This window comes from Lepus europaeus, chromosome 3 (assembly GCF_033115175.1).
Source record: "Lepus europaeus isolate LE1 chromosome 3, mLepTim1.pri, whole genome shotgun sequence".
In the NCBI taxonomy this organism is placed as follows: Eukaryota; Metazoa; Chordata; class Mammalia; order Lagomorpha; family Leporidae; genus Lepus; species Lepus europaeus.
Window position 1 is genome coordinate 159,873,324 of NC_084829.1, and position 26,329 is coordinate 159,899,652.

The following is a 26,329-nucleotide window of genomic DNA, read 5'->3' on the forward strand; positions in this document are numbered from 1 at the left end:
CCCCTCTGTAGGAGGCCTTCCCTGACACCCTTCCTCCTCCTCTCCCCACCCCGCGCCTTTCTCGCCTTGGAAGTTTGTGTTTATGGTCTCTCCATCTAGTGCGTAAGTTCTAGATGGGTCCCCTTCCGCTCATGCCGTCAAACTCTGCTGAATGGCAGGTGAACCTGCCGCCTGGGACCCTAGCATCACATATCAGGTGTCAGTTCCAGTCCCGGCTGCTCCACTTCCAATCCAGCTCCCTGCTGATGTGCACGGGGAAGCAGCAGAGGATGGCCCAAGTCCTTGATCCCTGCCACCTGTGTGGGAGACCTGGATGCTGTTACAAGCATTGGGGGAGTAAACCAGCATATGGAAGATCTCTCTCTCTTTCTCTCTCCCCTTTGAATTCATCAGATACATCATTTATTTAATGAATCCATGGATCCCCATACCCATGGGTGTTAGCCTTGCCTCAGATCCGAATAGAGAACTGGGGAGTGGGGGACACGGCAGTTGCTGCCCCCTTGTGTGCCACAGAGAGCTGCTGAGAGGACAGAGCAGTGACCGGCCGGGGGCGCTCTGTCCTGGATGCTGCACCTGACCAAGGAGAGGCACCGGGCAGACGGGCAGACGGGTGGTTCTGCAGCACCTTCTCTCCTGCGCCTCCGCTTCTGAACTTGACTTAGGTTTTCAGGCCCCTTCTTATTCTCTGGCTTCGACTCGCCCGGTCAGTGTGTCATTTTTGTCCCTCGGTGCACATGTGACTCTGATGTTGCTGTGTGACCTCCTGCCATTGCCAGCCTCACCTGAGACCACTTAGCTGTCCTCCACCTATCCTTTCCCTGTCCTCTACCCTCTGTGGCCCTGAGCCAAATAAGCTTATATATATATATATGTGTGTGTGTGTGTGTGTATTTATCTGAAAGGCAGAGTTACAGTGGAGCGGGGTGGAGGAGGGGAGAGAGAGAGGTCTTCCATCCGCTGGTTCACTCCCCAAATGACCGCAACAGTGAGAGCTGGGCTGATCTGAAGCCAGGAGCCAGGAGCTTCTTCCAGGTCTCCCACATGGGTGTGGGGCCCAAGGACTTGGCCATCCTCCACTGCTTTCCCAGGCCATTAGCGGGGAGGGAGCTGGAGTGGAAGTTTAGCATCCAGGACTCAGTACCCATATGGGATGCAGGCACTGCAGATAGTGGCTTCCTCTGCTATGCCAGGCACCAGCCCCAGGCTTTTTTTTTTTTTTTTTTTTTTTTTTTTAATTTGACCGATAGAGTTAGACAGTGAGAAAGAAAGACAGAAAGAAAGGTCTTCTTTCCATTGGTTCACTCCCCAAATGGCTGCCACAGCTGGAGCTATGCCGATCCGAAGCCAGGAGCCAGGAGCCAGGAGCTTCTTCCAGGCACCCAAGCACCTGGGCCATCCTCCACTGCACTCTTGGGCCACAGCAGAGAGATGGACTGGAAGAGGAGCAACTGGGGCTAGAACCCGGCGCCCATATGGGATGCCAGTGCCACAGGTGGAGGATTAACCAAGTGAGCCACGGCGCCAGTCCCCAGGCTTTTTAACTCTTGTTTCCTTCTGCTTCTTTGGGGTGGACCTGCAATCCCACTAATTCAATGTCTTAGAACTATGTGCAAGGCAAGATGTACAGGTTTCTGCGGGACATTGTCACTGAAGGGAGTGAATTTGCTCCACTGCCCCTTAGAAACTTGCCAAGTCCAATGAGCCTCCTGGATGGCAGTGCATCTTAGATCTAAAGAGAATGAGTCGCATGCATGCAAATCAGCCGAAAACATGCAAATGTGCATGTAAAAATATTGTGCGTGACTCAGCTTCTGTGCATTGGGTACCACTTTCCAATTGCAGCCATCAAGAGACTTTTATCAGGTGATCATGGGAGGTGGCATTTTGAGTGTGCCCAACAAGTGGATGAGTTCTTGTGTTGATCTGTCCGCTCATCCAACAACCGTATATCCAGCACTAGCTCAGTGTCAGGCTCTGAGCTTGGTGGGGGCTACAAAGTCTCTAAGACATGGTCTTTTGTTTTTCCTCTCTCAAAGATGTATTTATTTATTTGAAAGGCAGAGAGGGAGAGAGAATCTTGCATCCGCTGGTTTGCTCCTCCAGATGCCTGCAGCAGCCAGGGCTGGATCAGGCTGAAGTCAAGAGCCAGAAACTGCATCTGAACCTCTCCAGTGGGTGTCAGGGGCCCAGGTTCTTGAGCCATCTTCCATTGCCTTCCCAGGTGCCTGAGCAAGGAGCTGGATCAGAAGGAGGGCAGCCAGGCCGCTAAGCAGTGCTCCCGTAGGGGATTCAGCATTGCAGGCAGCGTTAATTCACTGCACCACAACGCTGGTCTTTGGGATAGTTTTTTTGTTTAAAAACTGGTTCCTGTAATTCAGAGGGCTTGAATCTCTAGGCTTGGGGGTTGTGTGGTACTTGGGAGAACATGGGGGCATGGTGTGGTATTCTGCCCAGTGGTGTTCGGTCGCAGGGTGAAGGACTTTGAAGTCAACGTGGCAGTTGGCAGGTCATAGCTACCATTTCCAGCACCTCCCTCCCGCCAAGAATTAGATCCCCCAGAGGCGCTGGGGCACGAGCACACTGACTCATAGCTGCGAGGGGATCTCTGTTCAAAATAGCATTCGGTTTCCTGCAGTAACTCAGGGGTGTGAAGCCTGAGTTTGCTTTTGAATTTTGGCGTTAGTCGTAGGTTAGCAGGTGCAGCGTGCCACCTTTCTCTGTTCCAGTCAAGTCTAACTGCACACTCTGTTGAACCCGGGACCGGAATCACTCAGCCTTTCTTTATCAAGCATGGGTCTGAGAATCCTAGCAACCAGCGCATGATTTCAACAATGTCTCCCAGTGGCATCCCAGAGTCTGAAGCTGTTCACAGCCCAATCCCATTCCGTGGCTACTTGAGTTTTTCCCTCCTTTCGCTGTGTCTAGGAGTGTGTTACAGGGATGTCACATGGGGTCATGCTAAGTCAACAATAATAATCCAAATAGAAGAAGATGGCAATGACAATGGCGGCAATGTCAAAACACTCAAGTCCAATGAGTGTAACATAATGGAAAAGAAGTTCCTGGCTGACATGTATCTGAAGTGAGAGTCCTGTGTCAAGAAATCGTGTGCTAAAGAGATTAGCTAAGACGTGCCTATATTTAGGTCAGCCCTCTGGTGAGCTAGGAAGCAGGGGCACCATTGTGTTGGAATATTTCCATGCCAACTGGGAAGAGCTGTTGCTATGGCTACCATGGACCCTTCCTTGGACCCCATCTCCAAGTCCAGTTGCTAATGTATGGCTCTCTGCACAGCAAGGCTCCAGCTGGCTTTGTGTTTAAATTGGTTGATATCATGCTTAGCTGTCAATATGTGTATATGAAAAAACACACAGCAGAGCAGTCAGGCTAGGTGGATAGGTGTGGCCTGCTGATAAACGTCGACTTCCGGTGGTTGATGACAACAAAGACCTGCTTGTCACTCATGTTATACAACCCATGTCTTCTTTTAAAAAAAAAAAAAATGTTTATTTGAAAGGCAGAGAGAGAGGGAGAGAGAAAGAGGTCTCCCATCTGCAGGTTCATTTCCCAAATGGCTGCAATTGTTGGGGCTGGGCCAGCTAGAAGTCAGGATCTAGCAACTCCATCCAGTGGCAGGGGCTCAAGTACTTGGGCCATCCTCCGCTGCTTTCCCAGGCACAACAGCAGGGTACTGGATGGGAAGTGGAGCAGCCGGGACTCGAATCAGCACCTCTATGGGATGATGACATTACAGGTGGGGTGGCTTAACCTTCTGCGCCACAATGCTGGTCCCACCGACTCATGTCTTCTATACTGATGGGGCAGCCATCTCTGGAGTCACTGAGGCACAGGGACAGAGCGCTGGCCTGAGTTCCGGTGTGCATCACTTCTGTACACATTTTACCCAGGACCAGTGTTTGGCCGCCTCTGGGTTTCCAGGGCAGGGACACTCAAGGGTGAAGTCGCCCCACCAAACACACGCAGCAGGTTTCCGTGGTGGCTTCATTGCCATGTTCATCCTGTTAGTCTGGCTCCTGTCCCGTTCTCCAGCTCAGCCACCCCTCTGCCCCCTCTGCTGATCTGACCTCACCCCCTGGCCAGCCCTGTGTCACCTACTTTGCTTTCCAATTTGCTGTAATTTATACCCCTCCATTTCAGCACCCCCCTGCGTTCAGTCCTGCCACCTCCTGCATCCATGTCCTTACAGCCCAAGGCCAGTGATCTCCAAACTTCTTCATGTCCTCCCCACCCCTAGCAGGAACAATTCTCTTTGTATTCCAAACGTGTGTTTATTTTGAAGCAGTATGGTCAACTGTGAATCCAGTAAACATTAAGTTTTAGTTTTTAACTGTTTTTGTTTTCATTAGTGAGCCAGAGAGAGAACAGAGTTCTCATCCCCTGGTTCACTTCCCAAATGCCTCAATGGCTGGCGGTGGGGCTGGGGCACGGCCAGGCGCTGGGAACACAAGGCAGGTGTCCCAGGTGGGTGACAAGCACCCAGCACCCATTCACTTGGGCCACCGCTACCTCCCAGGGTCTGCTGTAGCAGGAAGCTGGAGTCAGGGGCTTGAACCGCTCAGCTATACAGAGCACTATGTCGAGATCCCGCTGTGATACCACGACACACGCAGCCGGGCAGGCACCATGAGAAAGGCAGGCGGCATCAGGTGGGCGGGCAAGGGTGTGAAGCAGTCAGACCGTGGTGCTGGTAGGAGCATCAACGGGCACAGTCACGTGGCCAGCTTCTGCCACAGCGGATCCTGTTGCTGACCTCGATCCCAGCATCCCGACTCCCGGGCACTCATTCAACAGAAACCTGTGCAAATATTTACCCGAGAGACTTTTCCAAGATGTTTGTCGTAACATTCATCACGGCAGAAAAACACAAACGCTCATTACCCCTGCCAGAGGTGAATGATTTCTCTACGTCTGTACTGTGAAACACATCTGTGAGAGTGGGCAGAAGACGACCACCTGCAAAGGGAAGGCTGGCTCCACACTCAGTGCTGAACAGGAGCCAGACAGGAAAGAGTTAAAAGCAAAGGATTCCTTTATACAAAGCACAAGGGCACAAAAGTGTGCCCGGTCAGGGTAGAGAGTGAGTGGAAGAGGGGCAGAAAGTGCTTCATTCTCTCTCCTAATAGGGGTGTGCTCAGTCTGGGGCCCGTGGCAAGCTGCGTCTGCCTTCCTGGGCCAGCAGATGTGACTGGAGATGTGGGGATTCCATTTACGCCTGAGGTCGGGGTGAAGCCCCTGGCGATGGAGACCACTGGAATATCTGAAGTCCTGGTCCCCCCAGGGGCTCGCCTGGGGAGGGGCACACGTTCTGAACACCAGCATCGGTGTGGTCTCTCCTCCAGCTCTAGAGCTGACACACCCCCGTGTGGTGCTGGTGGTTTCGCCCCTGGGGCCCGGGAGGAGGTAGAACAGCCTAGTGGCAGGGCTGGCCACACAGCGAGGCCTGGGGCCAGCAGGAAGGAAAAGTTCTTCCTCCAGCTACCAGAAGGGACTTCCTTATCTCCAGAGAGGTTCCCCGAAGCAGGTGCAAAGGTAGGAGGTGGGCCCAACCCCAACCCCGGGAAGAGGTGGTCCTGGGGGCAGGACGGTGAGTTTGTTGGTTATTGTAACCTCTTAAACTGATGACATTAAAAGGACGGGCAACAAAAGCAAATGATAAATTAGATGAAGGCTGATTTCAATTTTATTGAGTAACACACATTTAAAATGTGGGATTATAATGATTTTAATGGTATGGATGGAGTAACTTCAAAGTTAGTTAAAAACAAAATGGAAAAATACTATCTAAAAGCCATAGGGTTTGACTTTTTTAGATTTTTAAAAAAATTTTTAAGATTTATTTTTATTTGAAGGGGAAGAGTTACAGACAGAGAGGGACAGAGTGAGTGATCTTTCATCCACTGGTTCACTCCCTGAATGGCCACAGTGGCTGGAGCTGGGCCAATCCAAAACCAGGAGCCAGGAGCTTCTTCTGGATCTCCCACGTGGGTGCAGGGGCCCAAGCACTTGGCCATCCTCTGCTGATTTCCCAGGCCATTATTGCTGTTTTGCTCTGGAACAACTCCATTGATTTAGAGTCTTTGATCAGCCATATCTCTGGTTTGCAAGGGGAACACAAATGTGTTCTTAGAATTTAAAAATTTAAGTTTGCCAGGGTCTAATTTTAATTTCATTAAGCTTCCTTAACCCCTAAACAAATTTCTTGGTAAGAGAGAGACTATAGAGGATCATACATATTAGATATGCTTATTAGATATTAAGGATCTATGAAGATGTTCAAATTGGTGTGAAAAAACTATTCAGCCAAGAGAGCATGCGAGCAGGAGATTCTAATTTCTTAACTTCTCTGCCTTAACAAAGCGTAAGGTTTTGAAAGTAAACAGCCTCAGATTAGAGTAGCTTTGATTTTGCCAAGGTGTGCTGGCCTCATCTGTTGGACAGGTGCACTTAGCTCATCATGTTGCAATGAGGCTGAAATGAGACAATGTGTGTGAAGGATCTGTCAGCGCAGGGTGAGTGCTTCATAAATAGCTGTTGCTACAACAAAAAGTTTCACAAGGATTATGAACAGGGCCTGTAACAATATAATATTCATTCTTTGACCTTCTATAAGAAGGCTATGGTGCCGTGAGTTAATCACAGCTGCAGCTTCAGAGTCCCAAATGGTCACTGGTTCAAGTCCTGCTGCTGCTCCTCCTCCTCTTCTTCTTTTAATATTTATTTTATTTTATTTGAAAGTCAGTTACAGAGAGGTAGAGGCAGAGAAAGAGAGAGAAATCTTCCATCCACTGGCTCACTCCCCAAACGGCACCAAAGGCCAGAGCTGAGCCGATCTGAAACCAGGAACTCCCACGCAGGTGCAAAGGCCCAAGCACTTGGACCATCTTCCACTGCTTTCCCAGGCCAAAGCAGAGAGCTGGATCAGAAGAGGAACAGCCGGGATTTGAACAAGTGCCCAAATAGGATGCAGGCTGCGGCCTCACCTGCTAAGCCACGGCGCCAGGCCCTGCTCCACTTCCGATCCAGCTCCCTGCTAATGCACCTGAGAAAGCAGCAGAAGATGGCCCAAGTGCTTGAGCCCTTGTCCCCATGTGGGAGACCTGGATGAAGTTCCTGCTTCCTGGCTTTGGGCTGGGCCAGCCCTGGCCGTTGTGGCCATTTAGGGAGTGAACCAGCAGATGGAGGACTTCTCTCTCTACCTCTGCCTCTCCCTCTCTGTAACTCCACCTTTGAAATAAATAAATATTTTTTTAAAAAAAGAAGAATCTACAGGTGAAATAGTAATGAAAGTAGCAGGAAAAATTTCCTGTTCTTTTTTTTTTTTTTTTTAAATTTGAGAGACAGAGAGAGAGAGAGAGGGAGAGAGGGAGAAATGGTGCTCCAATTCATTTGTTCACTCCCTGATTGCCTGCAACCATTGAAGCTGGGAGCAATCCAGGTCCTCCCACAGGGGCGGCAGGAACTTGACCTTCCAGGGGCAGCACTGGCAGGAGCCGGGGCCAGGTATGGAACGCAGGTGCTTGCTTAGGTAAAACTTCAAGTCTGTGTGGCCAGGCACCTGTTTCCCTGCATGGGCGGCAGAGAGCCCCGGGCTGCAGGCTGAAACCGAACCTGCCGGAGGAAGCAGCTGTGGTAAAGTAGCAGGGGCCTGGAGCGGGGCCCCTGAAATGAGCTGTGCCGCCCCCGCCGTGAGAGTGTGGCTAGCAGTTTCCCTTGAGCCTCCCCGTGGTGACGACAGTCACGGTCTGTGGCCGTCCCTGCCCGGCGTCATTTCTTCCCCTCTGTCTCAGCGAGACGGTGAAAGCTGGTTTCCTTTGATCTAATGGGGGCTGCCCAGGGGTGATAGCTGTGTGTCCCTTGACAATGGGGCAGCTGCTGAAAAACTCGTGTCTCGCTGGCTCGTTGTCGTGCAGGGTCGCAGAGTGCCCTCACGGTCCATCGCTGGACGCACTCTCTTGGTGCGACCAATGCAGTGAGCACGGGTGTGGGAAGCCACCGAAAGCAAAGCGTGGCCGGCTGTTCTGGGTGCTGTTTATACAAGCAGAAGGAGCGCCCCCTAAGATGTGACAAAGCCTAGTAAGCGAAGCACTTGTTATCATTGTTAAGCGTTATGTGCTGTGTGCAGGTGCACATGCTGGCTTGTATATGGCTGACAGGAGGGTAGTGGGCTGCCTGACACCAGCACCATCACAAACGTGGGTGATGCTGCCCTGCGGGCATAGCTTTTCCCTAACGTATATCTCCCATGACCTTTCTGAAGACCCCAGTATATGCATGAATTTTTGTGCACCAAAAAATACAAAACCCTTAGCATTTAATTCATCACTAACTGAGTGGGAGAAGTAGGGACCACTGCCTACAGATAAGGAATGTTTCTACTCGCATCCTCCTGTGTCTCCTCTCCCTCAGCCTGGCATTTCTTGCACTTTTCCCCCCGGCCAGATCTACAAGCCAAGGTCAAGTTTTGCTGTTAGGCTGAGGAGGGCGGGCAAGCATTGTTTCCAACTTCCAGCTCAGGACTAAATGTTGCCATCGCTGGCCAAGCTCTCCTGGAAGTGTCTCCCCAGGGAGCCCTTTCCGCCCTCTCCACGTGGAGCAGACCACACCTTCCTCTAAGCATCTCCTTTTCTGTAGACCCTTGGGTTGTTAGGTGCATCCAAGCGAGCTGTGATGCTGTTGCCTGCGTGTGCATTTTCGGCAGGATTGTGCACACCTTGGCTGTGAAGTCTCGCCGGTTTTCATGCCCTCAGGACCAGGTGCGTGACACCTGAAGACTACTAAAGATGCTGTCGTGCAGTTGATGCAGGAGGCACCGTGGCCCCCTGTGTCTGCTGGATGCCCAGCGCCCACTGGGACGCGGCATGACTGGAGAGAGACCCGGGAGGAATGCGGGAGTCAGCAGTCCTCTCTACCCAGCCATCTCGCTTTCTACCCATTTCCATTACCAGTTGCCAACTGTGGTCTGAAAATATTACCCGGAAAGTTCCAGAAGTAAATAACACCTAAATTTTCATGAACTTTTACTGCAATATGTTGTTAGAATTATTCTACTTTGCTGTCAGTAAGTGTGGTTAGTCTCTTACGGTTCCTAATTTATAAGTTGCACTTTATCGTAGGCATGTATGGATAGGAAAGAACGTGCTGTATTTAAGGCACAATTCTATCCAAAATTTCAGGCATCCCCTGGTGTCCCAGGACATAGCCCCATGGGGGATGGGGTGTCCATGCCTTGGCCATAGTACTCCCCACTGATGCCTGAGTCTCCGCCAACCCAGAGAATGGCTCAGTTTCCCGCTCTTAGCCTTTGTGGGGGGCATGGCAGGGGGCAGTGGAGGGAATACAGAGCTCACCCTCTCCTCCAGTGCTGGGGCTGCACTCGGATGACTAGCTGGGTTCCTGAAACCAGCTGGTGAAGTGGGATGATTTTCTCCATTGCGTGGAGGAGGCTGGTGAGTCTCCCAGAGGTTATGCCACTGGTCCAAGAATATGTGGCCACATGCAGGAACCAGGGCTGGTTCCCAGGCTAGCTAATTCCAAAAGCACTGCTGATATGGGATGGCTTATATGGGGAGCTTCTCTCAGTGGCTGGTGGACACATGTTCCCCCCACGTGATGCAGGATTTATTTATTTTTTAACTGTTAAATAGAATCAGACTGATAAGTGGAGTATGGCAAAGCTCCATGTGGGTGGACGGAGCCTGTTGACACCGTGGCTTGGATGCAGTAAACAAAATTTAGAAGTGTGTTGAGTGAGAGAGGGAGTGACGACTGGATAATAGAAAAAGGATCCGGGAGATTTCATTATTCAAGCTATGACATGGTGAAGTCTGCGTGAGATTGCCCCAGAGCAGTGATTCCTAGTGTTCTTTTCGAATTCTGAAATGACTCAGGTTGCCCTATGCTTGTCAGATTTCTGAAGGCTGACGCCCCCTGACCATGCTTCCTGCCCTACTTGAATTGGTGGGTAAACCTACACTTCACAGTAGTCACATCTTCCCGCATTAGGTGGGTAAACCTACACATCGCGGTAGTCATGGCTTCTCGCATTAGGTGGGTAAATCTACACATCACAGTAGTCACGGCTTCCTCCCTTCAAGGTGGGAGTCGCTCATAGCCCATGCCATCCCTGGCAGGGAGGCACCAACTCAGACACAAGCCAGAATCAAGTCAGGTCACCACAGAGCAATATGCCAAGTGGAAGGGAGTAAAGATGGAGGAGTAGTGACTTTGGTAGTAAGTAAGGAGAAGGTTCCAGAATTAGTGAGCTGTTGACCGGGCCCTTCAGCATTGACAAGAATAACTGATGCTCCTCCAACGGCTGCCGTCCGGCATTCACTGAGTCCTTAGTGCTCAGCACCGTGCACCCAGTCCTTTGGGTGAATGAACATTTAGTCATCACAGCAGCTCCTCGAAGTGGGTGCTGGGCTTCTCTCTGCCTTCTGTTAAGTCCCAAAGGGCTTGGGTTCCTCGTCCGACACCTAGTTAAGTGGCAGAGCGTAGCTGCTCACCGGTGGCCAGGCCCCGAGCCCTGCCCTCCTGACTGTCCCCTTGGTTGCCCGGCGTCAGTGGGATCTGGCTGGGTCCCAGGAAGAGCAGGGGCAGGTGCGTGGTCACGGAAGACTGTGTGATGTGCTGAGGGAATAGTGGATGCGCTCAGTGTGGGAGCTGGAACTGAAGAGGGGGCGGGAGGTGGGGAGAGGCGGGTCAGGGCGTCAGAGCGGCCAGCTTGATGCTGCAGAGTTTGTCTGCAGAATGGCGAACCTGGGCTGCTTCCCCGGGGGATGGAGCAGCCGTGGGGACTTCCGGCTCCCTCCTACCACTCGCTTTCCTCTTCCTTCCTGTCCGTTCAGCCACGCTGCCAACGGCGCCTGGGTACAACCCGCTCTGGGCCCTGTCAGTCCTCCACGCCACCCAGCGTGTGCATGTGAAAAATATCCTCACACTCGCTCTGTCACCTCCGAGGGCTGTGATGTGCAGGCCTGCCATTGTGGGGGGAGGCAGAGAACAATGTAGGAAACACACACGTGAACTTTCATAGAATCCTTTTTTTGTAAAGATTTGTATTTATTTGAGAGGTAGAGTTACCAACAGAGAAGAGAGACAGAAAGGTTTTCCATCCGCTGGTTCACTCCCCAGGTGACTGCAACGCCGGAGCTGAGCCAATCCAAAGCCAAGAGCCAGGAGCTTCTTCCCGGTCTCCCACACAGGTGCAGGAGCCCAAGCACTTGGTCCATCTTCTACTGCTTTTCCAGGCCATAGCAGAGAGATAGATCGGAAAAGGAGCAGCCAGGACTCGAACTGGCACCGCAGGCGGAGGCTTAACCTACTACACCACAGCGCCGGCCCCTCACACAGTGCTTTTACCTGCTGTGTTCCCTTCTAAAACATCACACAAATCACAAGCATTCGAGAGAGACATGCTTGTTTTATCCATGTTTCAAAGAATGTGGAAAGTAACACAATGGGGGTTTTGATTTCCCGCTGGATGGGTGGGCGGAGACTGTGTGGAAGCCTGCTCTGTCTGGATTCATAGTGCTGGGGCGTGAACAGTCATAGCTCACACTCTTGGTTCTTGCCTTGGGTCCGTTCAGCTCGCTCATCAACTCCATCTGCTGCCCTAAAAGCCAGTATTAGCTGGGGAGACGTTTACTCAAAAACAAAAACACCAAAGCTTTAAAACATACATTGTCACATAAGGGCATCTTGTCGTGGGGAAACAGACTCAGCGAGGAACCGCTGGAGTGATTCTGAGCGATTCGCAAGGTGGAACACAGAAGGGAATCTCCAAGTTGGCAGGTGACACGAAGCCTCTACGAGAACCAGTCCCAGCGGAGCGGACGTCACAGGCAGCAGGGCGGCAGAGCTTGTTCAAGAGAGGGGAGGCTGCAGCTGGGGTGGTTTAGGCCATCCCCATCCAATCTGTCATAACCTGGAAGTCAGAGCAAACCGGAATTCATTGCCTGAACAAATGACCTGACCAACCAGAGCCCCCAAACCCCACACCCACACCACTGAAAACAGCCATGCACCAGCTCTCTGTTTCTCTCTGCCCCGTTCTCCTTCAAACACAATAATATGTGAAAAAATCCATCAGAAAATTAGATAATTTAATTGACCTTAGAGATAATGGAATCATGTAATGCAGTGGTTCTTTTTTTTTTTTTTTGAAGAATTACACTTTAAAAATAAAATATTTTATTTACTTTTTTGAGAGGTAGGTGGAGTTACAGAGAGAGAGAGAGAGAGAGAGAGAGAGAGGTCTTCCATCCACTCATTGACTCCCCAGGTGGCCACAACAGCCGGAGCTGCACCGATCCAAAGCCAGGACCCAGGAGTTTCTTCTGGGTCTCCCATGTGGGTGCAGGGGCCCAAGCACGTGGACCATCTTCCACTGTTTTCCCAGGCCATAGGCGAGAGCTGGATTGGAAGAAGAGCAGTCAGGTCACGAACTGGCGCCCATATGGGACGCCAGCACTGCCGGTGGAGACTAAGTCCACTACGCCACAGCGTGGACCCCCGTGCAGTGGCTCTTAAACTCATGAGCCCCAATGCTCATTCTTCATAGAACATATTTTGTAACTTACCTTTTACTATCCTGAAATAAAATTCATATGTAATCTAACCTACCTACACATCTAATAATTGTCATGATGGTACAATGTTATGACTGTGATAAAAAGAGAACTAAAGGGAGAGTAAGTTACACTACACAAGCTGGACTTGTCTATGGAAACTGTGGTAGAAGACATGGTGAAGCAGCCAGACGTTTGCCTACGTGGACTCAGCATGCCGAATCCACATCCAGAAACGCAGGCTGCTGTTGGTGCGTGGCCTGGTGATTCAAATTCCACAGGGTATCTTTCTGAACTGAAAATAATCCCTTTTCTAAAAAAAAAAAAAAAAAGCTTATTTTTTTTTTATTTATCTGAAACGCAGGACAACAGATTGCGAGAGAGAGAGAGAGAGAGAGATCTGTCTGCTCATTCACTACTCGAGTGCCTGCAACAGCAGGGCTGGAGCAGGCCAAAACCGGGAGCCTGGAACCCCAGCTGGGTGTCCCACGTGGGTAGTAGGAAGCCAGCAGCTTGAACCATCACCGCTGCCTCCCGGGGGGCGTTGGCGGGAAGCTGGAGGCAGGAGCAGCATGCTACCCCCGAGTGCACTCCTGCTGCAGTCATTCCTGCTGTCCCCCTCCCGTTCCCGCCGCACCCCTGCTGTGGTCTCTCCCACCGTGCGTGTCCCCCGTGGACTCTCACTGTGAGCTGCGTCACTCGAGGTGCCTTCCAAAACCTCACGGAAAATGCGTACCATGTAAAACGCTGCAAGGATTTCAAAATGTTTGTCCACCAAAACTAGCTTCTGGTGGCATCCTTCCCCGAACTTTTTGAGTTAGCCTCGTGCTTTTGTTAGAAGCAGGTTCTGCATCCAGCCACATACTCAGGTCACGGCCCTGAACTAGCGCTTGGCACTGGGAAGGTGCCCAACAGCTATTGGCTGAGTGACTCCTGGACGGATCTAGAAAAGGAAGTGAAGTTCAGGTGGCTGCTGTAGGGGTGAATGGCATGAGCTCCCGCTCCTCCGGGGAGGGCGCCTCCCACACCTGCACCGGGAGCCTGCAGGCCTGGGCTTGGGGGAGCAGTGCGCAGTGTTTTCTCAGGATCATTAGCCCCTGTGTCTCTGAAGTAAGACCCAGCCAGCGGACGAATGTGCCCCAAGGAGTCCAGACTCCCAAGTGCTGCTCCCAGCGGCGTGTGCCCGCCCAGATAGGACAAGCGCGGCTCTGCTGGACTGACAGGCAGTGGAGCGGAACCGGCCACGTGGCGCGCAGGGCACAGGGTGGGTGTTTTGAGCCAAGTGCAAAACCTTTGTTTGAAATACTTGAGAACCGGACAAACCAGATAGCTGCGACCCAGAGTAGAAATCCGAGAGCAGTAGGAGGTGGGTTTGTAGGAGCCGGCCAGTGTTCCTTCGCTGGCTGTTTTGTTTTCTTCTTTTTTAAAAAAAGATTTATTTATTTATTTGAAAATCGGAGTTACACAGAGAGAGGGAGAGACAGAGATAGAGAGATTTTCCACCTGCTGGTTCACTCTCCAGATGGCTGAAACAGTCGGCATTGGGCCAGGCTAAAGCCAGGAGCCAGGAGCTTCTTCTGGGTCTCCCACACAGGTGCAGGGGCCCAAGGACTTGAGCCATCTTCCACTGCTTTCCCAGGCCATAGCATAGAGCTGTGGAAGTGGAGCAGCTGGGACTTGAACCAGTGACCATGTGGGAAGTGGCATCATAGGCAGTGACTTTACGCGCTATTCCATACTACAGTCCCCACCACCCCCTCTACCGCTGCTTTTCTCTTTTCCAGAGATTCAGAGCCTCAGGGAGCTAAGATCTGCTAGTTCTGTCTGCTCCCCTGGAAACCCAGCACCCCGGAGGCAGGTAGCTCTGCCCTGCTGGCACCGTGATCCACCAGCCCTCGGAGTGACAGCCCGGAGTCCTAGCCACCCGTGCCTTTCCTGCTGTCCAGCTAGGACATCTTCGGAGAGCAGGTGCGTGCATGTTCGTTGGAGACTGGAGGCCACCAGCTTCCCTTCCCAGGGCTCTGAGACCTCCTGGCCGGCTACCTCTGCTACTAGTGTAAGTGTTACAATCTATCTTACAATAGAGAAACTGACAAAGTCTTGTAGAAGCCCTTAAGTCAACAGTCGGTAGCTTGCAGTCCCAGGAACTTGGATGGGAAAAAAATTACATCTTTTTCTTCATTCTCCTTTAACCGTCATTTAGTATTTCCTTAAAGTGTGCGTATGAGGGTGCTTCACAAGGTTTGTGGGAAAATGGGGTTAAAAGCTGAGTTTCGTGCAGTCTGGGGCAGAGAACCTTTGAATCCGTTCAGAGTTTCTCTGTAAACTTTTTGAAGACCCCTTGAAGAGACAACAAACCACAGTGGAATCATCAGGACTTGCAACTTTGTCCCCAGACTGAAACCGCACGTGTTTTCATGCTGCATTGCATGTTGTAGATGCTTCCAAACAATGTGCTCATTACAACTTAGACATTACAACAGTGGCCAGCCACATCACTGCCAGACCTGACTTCATGTCTCCATGAACTTACATATTGCTATATTGTAATTTAAAAAATGTGTTTGAAAGGCAGAGTGTCAGAGAGAGAGAGAGAGAATCTTCCATCTGCTGGTTCATTCCTCAAAAGGCCACCATGGCCAGGGCTGGGCCAGGCTGAAGCCAGGAACCAGGAACTCCATCTGGGTCTCCCATGTGGGTGACAGGGGTCCAAGTATTTGGGCCATTTTTTGGTTGCTTTTCCAGGCGCATTAGCAGGGTGCTGGACTGGAAGTGAAGCAGCCAGGACTCAAGCTAGCACTCTGATATGGGATGCTGGCATCAAAAGCGGTGGTTTTACACATTGTGCAACAATGTCGGCCCCATAATTTTTAAAAAAGATTTTTGTATTTATTTTGAAAGTCAGACTTGCAGAGTAGGAGAGAGAGAGAGAGAGAAAGTGAGAGAGAGAGAGAAAGAGAGAGAGAGAGAGAGAGAGAGAGAGAGAGAGAGAGAAGTCGATCTTCCATCCTAAGATGAACACAACGGCTGGGCTAGGCCATGCCGAAGTCAGGAGCCAGGAGCTTCCTCGGGGTCTCCCATGTGGGTGGCAGGGCCCTAAGCACTTGGGCCATCCTCTGCTGCTTTCCCTGGCACATTAACAGGGAGCTGGTTGTAAGTGGAGCAGCCGGGACACAAACCAGTGCCCATATAGGATGCTGGTGTTGCAGGTGGTGTCTTTACCTGCTATGCCACAGCACCGGCCCCTTGGCCCCATCATTTAAAAAATATTTTTGTATGTGGGTTGGGCGTTGTGATGCAATTGGTTAAAACCATTACTGTGTGGACAACTACATCCCATATGGGAGTGCCTGGGTTCAAGTCCCACCTCTGCTCACATCCAACTTCCTGCTGATCCACACCCTGGCAGGCTGGCTGAAGTACTTGGGGCACTGCTAGCCACATGGGAAACCTAGATGGAGTTCTTGGCTCCTAGCTCAGCCTAGCTCAGCCCTGGCTGTTGCAGGCACTGGGGAGTGGAGCCAGCAGATAAAGACCTCTTTCTCTCTGTCTTTGTCTCTGTCTTTCTCTTTGTTGCTCTGCCTTTCAATAAATACATAAACTTTAAAAAAAATTTCCACATAACCAACTTCCTCTGTAACCCAATACATTTTATTTTATGCATTTAAATGCCTAGGCTTCAACAAACTACCGCAGATGATGCTGAAGGGTTAAGAACCTTTGCTCGGAGTGTTGCTTTCCTGCTCTGTTAGGCTCCCATTCGTGTGCTGGATGCTGTTAGTGTACTGTGCGTACCCAACCAAGGGAAGGTTAGCTTCTGCTGCAAGGATGCCCGATTCCTAGGGGATTCACATAGACTGAGAACCAGAACGACATTGTCGTCTCTGGATCAGAGGCCCTGGGCAGGACCTTTCAGCGAGCATCAAACAGATACGAGAGTTGACGCAGCTCTCGAAAACTTCTGAAGATCCTAAATAATTGATCGATTGAAGTTGTGGTGATGCCACTTCATTCGTCCCTAATTGATTACAATGTTTTTGAGGTTTTTTTTTATTTTAAAAGATTTATTTATTTATTTATTTATTTTGAAAGCATTACAGAGAGAGAGGGAGAGATTTTTTTTTTTTTTTTAGATTTGAAGTTGCTCATAAAAATAATAGCTCGCGCTTCTCCTAATGTATGGCGCTGATACAGACCACCCATAGACCGCGTGCCTCTGACCACTGAAGCTACAGGATTCACGTTGGGAAGGTTGAGGCTTTTAGAGGTCTGACTCCGTGGAATTTGAAATCGCACGTTATCAGCAGAGCAGGAAGCCCCGAGCTTCGCCTGCACGGAGCATTTTGTCTTTTCTACAGGCGTTTGCAGAGCTGGGCTTCCCGTGGCCACTGGGGGAAGTGCAGTGCCTCCTGGTCCTCACCGCCCTTCTGGTTGCCCTCACCAACTTTCCTGAGCCTGGGGATTGCTTCTGCTTTGCCGAAATCAACTGCTCGGAGCTGTGCATAATTTATAACCATCTCCGGCAAAACCTCAGAACTGAGATACGCCTTTGTCTCGGGCGGATGCCAGAGGCCGCCGCGGCAGCCCAGGTGGCACGGTGACTCGGCAGAGGGACAGCCTCCCTGGGGGGGGGTCTCTCCCAAAGGGTATGACACAGTCAAACAGGGGGGCAGGTGCACAAGCCGAACCCCGGCTCCCCTGAGACGGGGGAGGGAGCTCTTTCGAGGAACACGCGGCCGATGTTGTGAACGCCACTGACCGACGACGTGGGGCCCAGAAGAGACAGAGAACATGGCCCAGGAAGTGGACCTGAACTCCCTGCAGGAACGGGAACGGGAGGTCATCCTGCAGGTCCTCTACCGCGACCAGGCTGTCCGGAACATTGAGGAGCAGAGGATCCGGTAGGCTGTGTCCTGGGCAGGGCTGGGAGCTGCAGGTCCCGGGCTGACGGCTGCTTTCTTGTTACTCCTCTCTCCCCAAGAGCCTCTGCCCGGGGGTGGGTGCAGAGTGTCCTTGCCGTTGAACTGAACTTGAAGGACGGTGAGGACGCGGGGGCGGGAGGCAGGGCTGCCCCGTTGGCAGAAGTCTGCTGTGGTCTGCTTATCCATTCGCATCCTTGGTGAGGATAACTCGAGCGAAGTCTTGGGCTTCTGGGACACTGCTCGAGGGAAAGACCCCAATTCAGGGTTTTCCTACCTCATTTCTGGAGGTACACGAAAGCTCGGGAACCGCGGGCCGGAGAAACCCCCTCCTGTTCTCCTGGGCTTGCTTTCACTTCCCAGTTAAATGCTGACCCTGCTTGGCTGGCTCGCTGACTGGTGCGTGGCAGGGGGCTCTCTGTGGTCTCGGCTGCCCCAGCTGCTACCGAGGGTGAGCACTGACGGTCAGCGGTGTCTGTTGCCAGAGCCTGGTGCCTGTTTATCAAGGCTGAGGAGCGTGGGGGATTTAGAAGATAAGCAGGTGGAATAGGATTTGCTTCTAATGACCGAGTTCTTTCAGAGTCTTCCAAGAAAAACACATACATAAAATAAAACTTTGGACAACCCAAAGCTTGAGAAACAAGGGAGACTTTGTGCTTGACCAGAGGGACAGTGCTGCTTTCCAGCCTCCCTGGTTATTCCAGAACTTTCTAAATATCCCTGTAAATGGTGCTCCACTAGACACTGGAAGACGCTGAGGAAGATGGAGTTTTCTTTGGGGGTTCAAGAGCTCTCAATGACTTAGAGACATTCTGAATATTATTTTTAAAGGTTTATTTATTTATTTAAAAGGCAAAGTGACACAGAAGTAGGGACAGAGAGAGAAAAAGAGAGATCTTCCATCACCAATTCACTCCCCAAATGGCAACAATGACCAGGACTGGGCCAGGCTGAAGCCGGGAGCCAGGGACTCCAACTGGGTCTCTCACATGGGTGGCAGGGACCCAAGGACATGAGCCGAGCTCCACTGCTTTCCCAGGCACTTCAGCAGCGAGCTAGAGGGAAGTGGAGCAGCCAGGACTTGAACCCAGTGCTCATGGGATGCTGGCACCTCAGGCGGTGGCTTAGTCCGCTGTGCCTTAACCCTGAGCCCTGGAATTTTCTTTGATGATTCAAGATCTCTCAGTGACGTGGAGACGTCATTCTGAATATCAACACGGTAACACTGATGCTGGGGAGAGGGCTTTGCTCCAACTTTGGTTCTACAGTCATCCTGGACATCGACTTTCGAAGTCCATCTGATACAATCCTGCTTCCTGGGCTTGACTCCGCCTTCTAAAATTAGACAACAGACATTTCAGAAGAGAAGGCTCTGATTAGTGCCACGTTCGGGGGTCCAGTTCGATGGCCCTGTGCTCTATGACTGTTGTCTAGGGGAATCAGAAGCTGAGAGAATACTGACTGGCTGGTGCCGCTGCTCACTAGGCTAATCCTCTGCCTGCGGCGCCGGCACACCGGGTTCTAGTCCCGGTCGGGGCGCCGGATTCTGTCCCGTTGCCCCTCTTCCAGGCCAGCTCTCTGCTGTGGCCCAGGAAGGCAGTGGAGGATGGCCCAAGTGCTTGGGCCCTGCACCCGCATGGGAGACCAGGAGAAGCACCTGGCTCCTGGCTTCGGATCAGCGCGATGCGCTGGGCGCAGTGCACTGGCCACAGCGGCCATTGGAGGGTGAACCAACTGCAAAAGACCTTTCTCTCTGTCTCTCTTACTGTCCTCTCTGCCTGTAAAAAATAAAAATAATAAAAAAAAGAAAGAACACTGACAACCATAAAATAGGATGGTGAAAGCACAGAATCAGTTAATTTTTTAAAAAAGATTTATTTCATTTATTTGAAAGGCAGAGTAAGAGAGAAGAGAGAGAGGTGAGAGAGAGAGAGAGAGAGAGAGAGAGAGAGAGAGAGAAAGGATCTTCCGTCCTCCATCCGCTGGTTCACTCTCCAAATGACCACACAGCCTGGGCTGGGCCAGGCAGAAGTCAGGAGCCTGGACCTCCCTCCGGGTCTCCCACGTGGTGGCAGGGCCACTCGGGCCGTCTTCTGCTGCTGCTTTCTCAGGAGCATTAGCAGGGAGCTGGGTCAGAAGTGAAACAGTTGGCCGGTGCCACGGCTCACTTGGCTAATCTTCCGCCTGTGGCACTGGCACTCCAGGTTCTAGTCCCGGTTGGGGCACCGGTTCTGTCCCTGTTGGCCTCTTCCAGTCTAGCTCTCTGCTGTGGCCCAGGAAGGCAGTGGAGGATGGCCCAGTGCTTGGGCCCTGCACCCGCATGGGAGACCAGGAGAAGCACCTGGCTCCTGGCTTCACATCGATGCAGCGTGCCAGCCGTAGTGGCCGTTTGGGGGGTGAACCAATGGAAGGAAGACCTTTCTCTCTGTCTCGCTCTCTCTCACTGTCTAACTCTGCCTGTCAAAACAAACAAACAAACAAACAAACAACAACAACAAAAGGAGTGAAGCAGCTGGCACTCAAATCCATACCCCAACATGGGATGCCAGTGGCGTTGCGATGGCTGCCCTGTGCCACAGCGCCAGCCCCAGCACTGGTTAATTGCACTGGGTAACCTATACAAAGCAGGGATGTATGCAGTGTATTTGAGATCTTGCTGTGCCTGGGCTATTAGAATGGACACCCCTTCTCTCTCCTTTCCTCTTCTCTCTCTCTTCTTGCTTGCTATGCTAATGACCCTTGGGCACCGAGAGATGAACCAAGAACAAAATTAGCAGCCAGCCCCTCTGCACCGTAGGTTTATGCTTTGCCAAGGAATCCTCACTGGAAACTGGGAGGGAGGGAGGCTCTATTTTCTCTATTTCACAGTTGAGCAAACCCCGAGACAGCCCTAAGAGGTTGCATGAGTGCCCCAGCTCCCCCAGCCGTGTTGGAACCTGGGGCAGAGGGCTGTGGGATGGCCATGGGCCATGCTGTTGGGGGTCCTGCCCGCAGGCTGGCCTCTGGCGTCCCACCCGGTTGTGTCTCATTAACGCTGTGGGCCACAGGGAACTGAAAACGCACCTGCGGCGTCTCCGGTGGGAAGGGGCGAAGAGCTCAAGCCGGGAGTACAGAGAGAAGTGCTGTGCCCGCTGCCAGCGGCCCCTGGGGCTCCTGCTGAACCAGGGTGCCGTGTGCCAGGGCTGCAGCCACCGCGTGTGCTCCGAGTGCCGCGTGTTCCTGCGGAGGACCCGCGCCTGGAAGTGCACCGTGTGCTTCGAGGACAGGTGAGCATGGCCGGGGCGGTGGACCCCTCCCGCTGAGCCGTCCCCCCCAGACCCAGTCTACAGGTGGGGTGCACAGACCACCCAGAATGCAACGACCTTTCTCCACACGGGGGTTCTTTTGATTGGAATACAAACTTCATGGTATAGACAGGATTGTGTTTAAATCTACAAACGTTTGCAATGGCTGAGCATGGGATAACGAGGGGGTGAGGACGCCTCTGGTGCTGCCAAGGAGGTGCCTTAGCTTCTCAGAGAGTATTTCTCGTGGGACGCTTCAGTCCAAGTGCTGCGGCTTTAACGTCGGGAATTTTGGGGTGACCCTGTGCAGCTTTGAAGGAGGCCTCTGTGAAGGAGGCCGGCTGGCCTGGCCTCACCTGACGGTCGGATAAAGTGCTGGGCGTGCTTCTAACTGGTGATAGACTGAATGTACACCTGTTCCCATCTTCCGGTGCTGGGAGGTTTTCGCCCACGCAGGAACAAGGGACTGGCATTGCTGAACGACTCACTTTGGAAGTCAGAGGGTTCGAAGCCAGCATGAGCTGGTCAGTGGTTCCTTGGGCGTCTGTGCTGGGCGAGAGCAGCCGCAGGGCATCATGGAACTGAGGAGGGAAGTCAGGGACTGTGAGACCCCGAAACGGCTTCTTGTCACGGAAGCACAGGCGTGAGTGGCCGGGGTCGCGGTCAGGAGACACGCAGTGCTGCGTGGGGCGGCGGCCCGGCTCGCTCAGGACGGCTGTCCTGACCTGACCGTAGTCTGCTTAAATATGCTGTCCCTGGACGAGGCTCTGTGGAGCCCAGTTGTCCGGTGTGACTTCCTCGCCCTGGCACTGCACCTGCTCTGTGGCTCTGAGCCTGTGCCCCGCCACACGGGCTGACCCGCGGTGACTCTCCCGCACCTGCTTCAGGCTCAGAGGCCGAGTCTTTCAGGCTTTGCTGCGGCTGCCAGAGAACGGGCGCTGCCTGGGCTGCCAACCATATGTGTGTGTGTGTATATATATATATATATATATATATATACACACATATATATATATGGGGACTTGAGAAAGTTCATGGAAAATGGAATGAAAAGATGAGCACGAAGTTTTGAAATCCCTGCACACGTGGGGAGATCTTAAAAAGTTCATGGGAAACACGTGTCACCAAAAAACTGGCACATGGATTTCAAAATGTTCGCACCCAACTGCCACCGTTTCTTGGCATTTCCCATGCACTTTTCAAAGCCCCCTCGTGGCTGAAGTCTCACGGGCGGCACGGCCTGGGGAGCTGCTCTTCCTCTGAGGGTTCACTGTAAAGTGAAAATCAGAACCGAGGATAAGAGCTGAGGCCAAGGCGCAAGAAGCTGACGGTGGTGAGACCCCGCCCCGGAGGGCAGTGTGCCCGGCCGGCCCTGTCACTTGACCCGCTAAGTACATGAAGTGTGGTTTCCAAAACCCCACCTTCCCTCTTTTGAAATACGGAGGTTCTTCCAAACCGCCCACGCTTGCTGCAATACCAGGAGTGCGTTAGCACAGGAAGTGGCACGGGGAGACCCCAGCAGTCCCTTGGGGCGCTTCCTTCCGCGACCCCACTCCCCGTCTGAATTCTCTCCAGACGTCCACTCAGCTGTTGTGTTATTTCAGGACCAAAACCAAGATGGGTTTTTGGAAGACTTTAGGGTATTTGAATGCCACAACTCCTCACTTATCGGGACCCAGAAGAGGTGTTTTTTTTGTTTTGTTTTGTTTTGTTTTTGGTTTGTTTAATTATGAGAGACAGACAGCTCCTAACTGCTGGTTCAACCCCAGATGTGGCTGGGTCAGGCTGAAGCCAGGACTGGGAACTCATCTGGGTCTCCCATGTGGGCTAATAGGAAGCTAGAATTGGGAGTGGAGCCGGGATTTGAGCCCAGGAGCTCTGATGTGTGACCCAGGGTGCCAGTTGGTGTCCTGGCTGCTCCACTTCCAGTCCAGCTCTCTGCTATGGCCTGGGAAGGCAGTGGAAGATGGCCCAGAGCTTGGGCCCCTGCACCCACACAGGAGACCTGGATGCCGCTCCTGGCTTCGATCTGACCCAGCCCTGGCGTTACAGCCATTTAGGGATTGAACAAGCAGATGGAAGATCTCTTTCTCTTTCTGGTTCTCCCTTTCTCTGTAACTCCGCCTTTCAACTAAATAAATGTATCTTTTTTTAAAGATTTATTTATTTATTTGAAAGTCAGAGTTACACAGAGAGGAGAGGCAGAGAGAGAGAGAGGCAAAGAGGTCTTCCATCAGCTGGTTCACTCCCCAATTGGCGCAACGGCTGGAGCTGCGCCAATTCAAATCCAGGAGCCAGGAGCCTCCTCTGGGTCTCTCACACAGGTGCAGGGGCCCAAGGACTTGGGATCGTCTTCTACTGCTTTCCCAGGCCGCAGCAGAGAGCCAGATTGGAAGTGGAGCAGCCAGGACTAGAACCGGCTCCCATATGGGATGCTGGCACTGCAGGCACTGGCTCCACCTGCTACCCCACAGTGCTGGCCCCAATAAATAAATAAATATATCTTAAAAAAAGAAAAGACAAGCAAAGCGCAGAGATGGATGGCGGTGGTGGGTGGGCAGCAGTGTGAGTTATCCTGAACACCACTGAACCAAAAACTTTAAAAATGCCTAAAACGGTAAATGTTCTTATATATAGTTTGCAACGGTATAAAAATATTTTCAAAATATTCAAATAAACACATTGCATCAAGTTCCTTTTTTTTTTTTTTAGCAAGTTCAGCTTACTCTTCTTTTGTGAGATTGTATTCTTTCCACATTAACTGATAGCACACAAAGGCTTGAATGTCTGACGCATCTACAATTGTTGGAGGTGGACGTTTGGCCCAGTGGTTAAGACACCCACATCCCATTTCACAGTACTTGTTTGGGTTGGATGCCCACCTCTGGCTCCTGATCCGTTTCCTGCTAATGTAGCGAGCAGCGATGGCTCAAGTAATTGGGTCCCTGCCATCCATGTGGGAGCCCTGGGTTGAGTTCCCGGCTTCTGGCTCTGGCCCTGGCCCTGGCCCTTGCAGGCATCTGGGGAGTGAGCCAGTGAATGGAGGATTCTCCCTCCCTCCCTCCCTCTGTATCTCCCCTCCCCCTCCCCCATCTCTCCGCCTTACAAATGAAAGAAAAAAAGATTCTGGGATTTTTAGTGTGAGAGGCTGGGATGTGGTCCTGGGGAGAAATGAATTCCATGCTGGACCTGGCCAGTGTGCTGTGACCTCATGACAGTAGCATCCACTTGAGTTATTCTGTGAACCAGAGAAGATCCCGTGCGTTGGTGGTTGAAACCAGGGGCGTGTGTGGGCTTGCAGAAGTAGGGAAATTACTCAGAGAAAGATGGTCTGGGGCCGCTTTCTGAGTTAGGGGTGAGGTAGGAGTGAGTTGAGAGGAGGGAAACCGATCAAGGAGACTTCATTCTGTGACTCCTTGCAGAGCCATGAGTGGCGATGGAAATATGTTCCCCAGGGAATTAATAGAGAAATGCAATTGGGTGTGGCAGGGAGATGTCTGGATCGATCGATTGATTGATTGATTAGAAAGGCAGAGATACAGATGGAAGGAGAGAGGTCTTCCATCTGCTGGTTCCTTCCCCGAATGGCTGCAGTGACCCCAATGGCTGGGGCTGGGCCAGGCTGAAGCCAGGAGTCAGGAGTCTCCAGGTCTCCCACTCGCGAGGCAGGGACCCAAGGACTTGGACCAAGCACAGTAGCAGGGAGCTGGATTGGAAGCCGAGCAGCTGGGGCTTGAACCGGCACCTCTTATGGGATGCCAGCATTGCTAGCATTGGTGTAACCTGCTGCACCACAATGCCAGCCCCTGAATCTTTTTAAAAAGAGCATGGAAGAGGCCGGCGCGTGGCTCAATAGGCTAATCCTCCTCCTGCGGCGCCAGCACCCCGGGTTGGGGCGCCAGATTCTGCCCGGTTACTCCTCTTCCAGGCCAGCTCTCTGCTGTGGCCCGGGAGTGCAGTGGAGGGTGGCCAAAGTCCTTGGGCCCTGCACCCCATGGGAGACCAGGAGAAGCACCTGGCTCCTGCCTTCGGATCAGTGCAGCGCGCCGGCCGCAGTGGCCATTGGAGGGTAAACCAACGGTAAAAGGAAGACCTTTCTCTCTGTTTCTCTCTCTCACTGTCTACTCTGCATGTCAAAAAAAAAAAAAAAAAGAGCTTGGAAGAGAAGAAAAAGGAATCTTCCAGTGCTGTGTGACAGAAGGCAGGGCAGGAGCGATGTGGCTGCGCTGTGGGTAAGTAGGGGACAGCAGACATTTGTGAAGGCAAGGTGCATAGGGAGCCGGGGACAAGGACTTCCGAGTGTGACTCGGTGTAGAAATCTGTGGTTGGAGTGTGGCCCTGCAGTTCATGATGAAATCCAGGCCAATGCGCCCGTGACCCTTCAAGACCATTCAACATGGGGTAAATTCTTGGTGCGATCCCAGTGAAAGTGTCTAATAAATGTTATTCATTTAGCGAATCATTTTGCAAAACTCTATAATCGTATCCTTATTGCTTTTGAAGTTATATAGCATCGCCTTGCACGTTACTTCTGTAACTTCCTAATTAACTTCCAACACTTCCGTCAGCCGCTGCCTCTACACCTGAACCCAGCTCAGCGCCTGCTGCCTGTCTTTTGAGATCACGGTTTTCCGATGTGCGAGTTCTATATTTTGATTTTATGTTTTACAGGGGAGCGTGTGGGTGCCGGGTTTTCTAGGTTGCTGCGTAAGTGACAGTGCTTTTCAGGGGCTTCCCTCTGGAGCAATGACTTCCCTGGGTTTTAAAATCCTGAATCGAAACCTTTTAATCAGGAAAGTCAGCAACGTATCCTCATCTTTGGAATGTAATGTGACAGACGCCTGAGGCGCGCTTGCTTTTCATGTCATTACCTGGTTTTTATGCACTGGAGATGCGTTGTTTTCCTTGAAATTAAAAGCAGTTTCTAAGGTATGTCTGGGGGGTGTTGCGTTTTCTGGAATAAGCAGCATTCTTTTGAGCTGATGAATCAAACCAGTGGCTTTGCCTGCTTTTAAATTCAGTAACACTTTTCACTCACATCTGATTATTCTTTTAGTTAGAGAAGTTTTAAATGCATGTAGCTTTGAAGTTTATTTTTATATATTTGAAAGACAGAGTATCAGAGAAAGGGAGAGATGGAGAAAGAGAGAGAGAGAGGGGAGTGAGAGAAAGAGAAATCTTCCATCCGCTAGGTCACCCCACAATAGCCAGGGCTGGACCAGGCAGAAACCAAGAGGCAAGAGCTCCATTCTGCTCTCTCTCGTGGGTGACAGGGATCCCGCTGCTCAAGCCATCACCTGCTGCCTGCTAGGGTGCCCGCCAGCAGGAGGCTGGGTGGGAAGTGAGCGGGACCTGAGCCCAGGCTCCCATCCGGGACACAGTTGTCCAGGGAGCTGCCTGACTTGCTGTGCTACAGCACCTGCCCCTCCTTTGACGCCATTGGCCCTGGCTTCTTTGGGGAGAACTGAATTGTTGCAGGGTGGACTGGCCACGGCCTCTGTGTGTGTTGTCCTCTCCTGCAACACTGAGTGTC

General features: G+C 51.9%; 1 protein-coding gene across 2 annotated transcripts in view; it reads left to right on the forward strand.

Annotated features, from left to right (window-relative positions):
• The first annotated feature begins 17,040 nt into the window (after window positions 1-17,040).
• Window positions 17,041-26,329, forward strand: part of SYTL3 (synaptotagmin like 3) — a 70,541-nt gene continuing 61,252 nt past the window's right edge. For both annotated transcript variants that reach the window (XM_062186994.1, XM_062186995.1), the window contains exons 1-2: window positions 17,041-17,494; window positions 20,560-20,778. In XM_062186994.1, coding sequence (XP_062042978.1) covers window positions 17,385-17,494; window positions 20,560-20,778 — 329 coding nt within the window. In that variant the 5' untranslated portion in view covers window positions 17,041-17,384. The remainder of the gene's footprint in view (window positions 17,495-20,559; window positions 20,779-26,329) is intronic.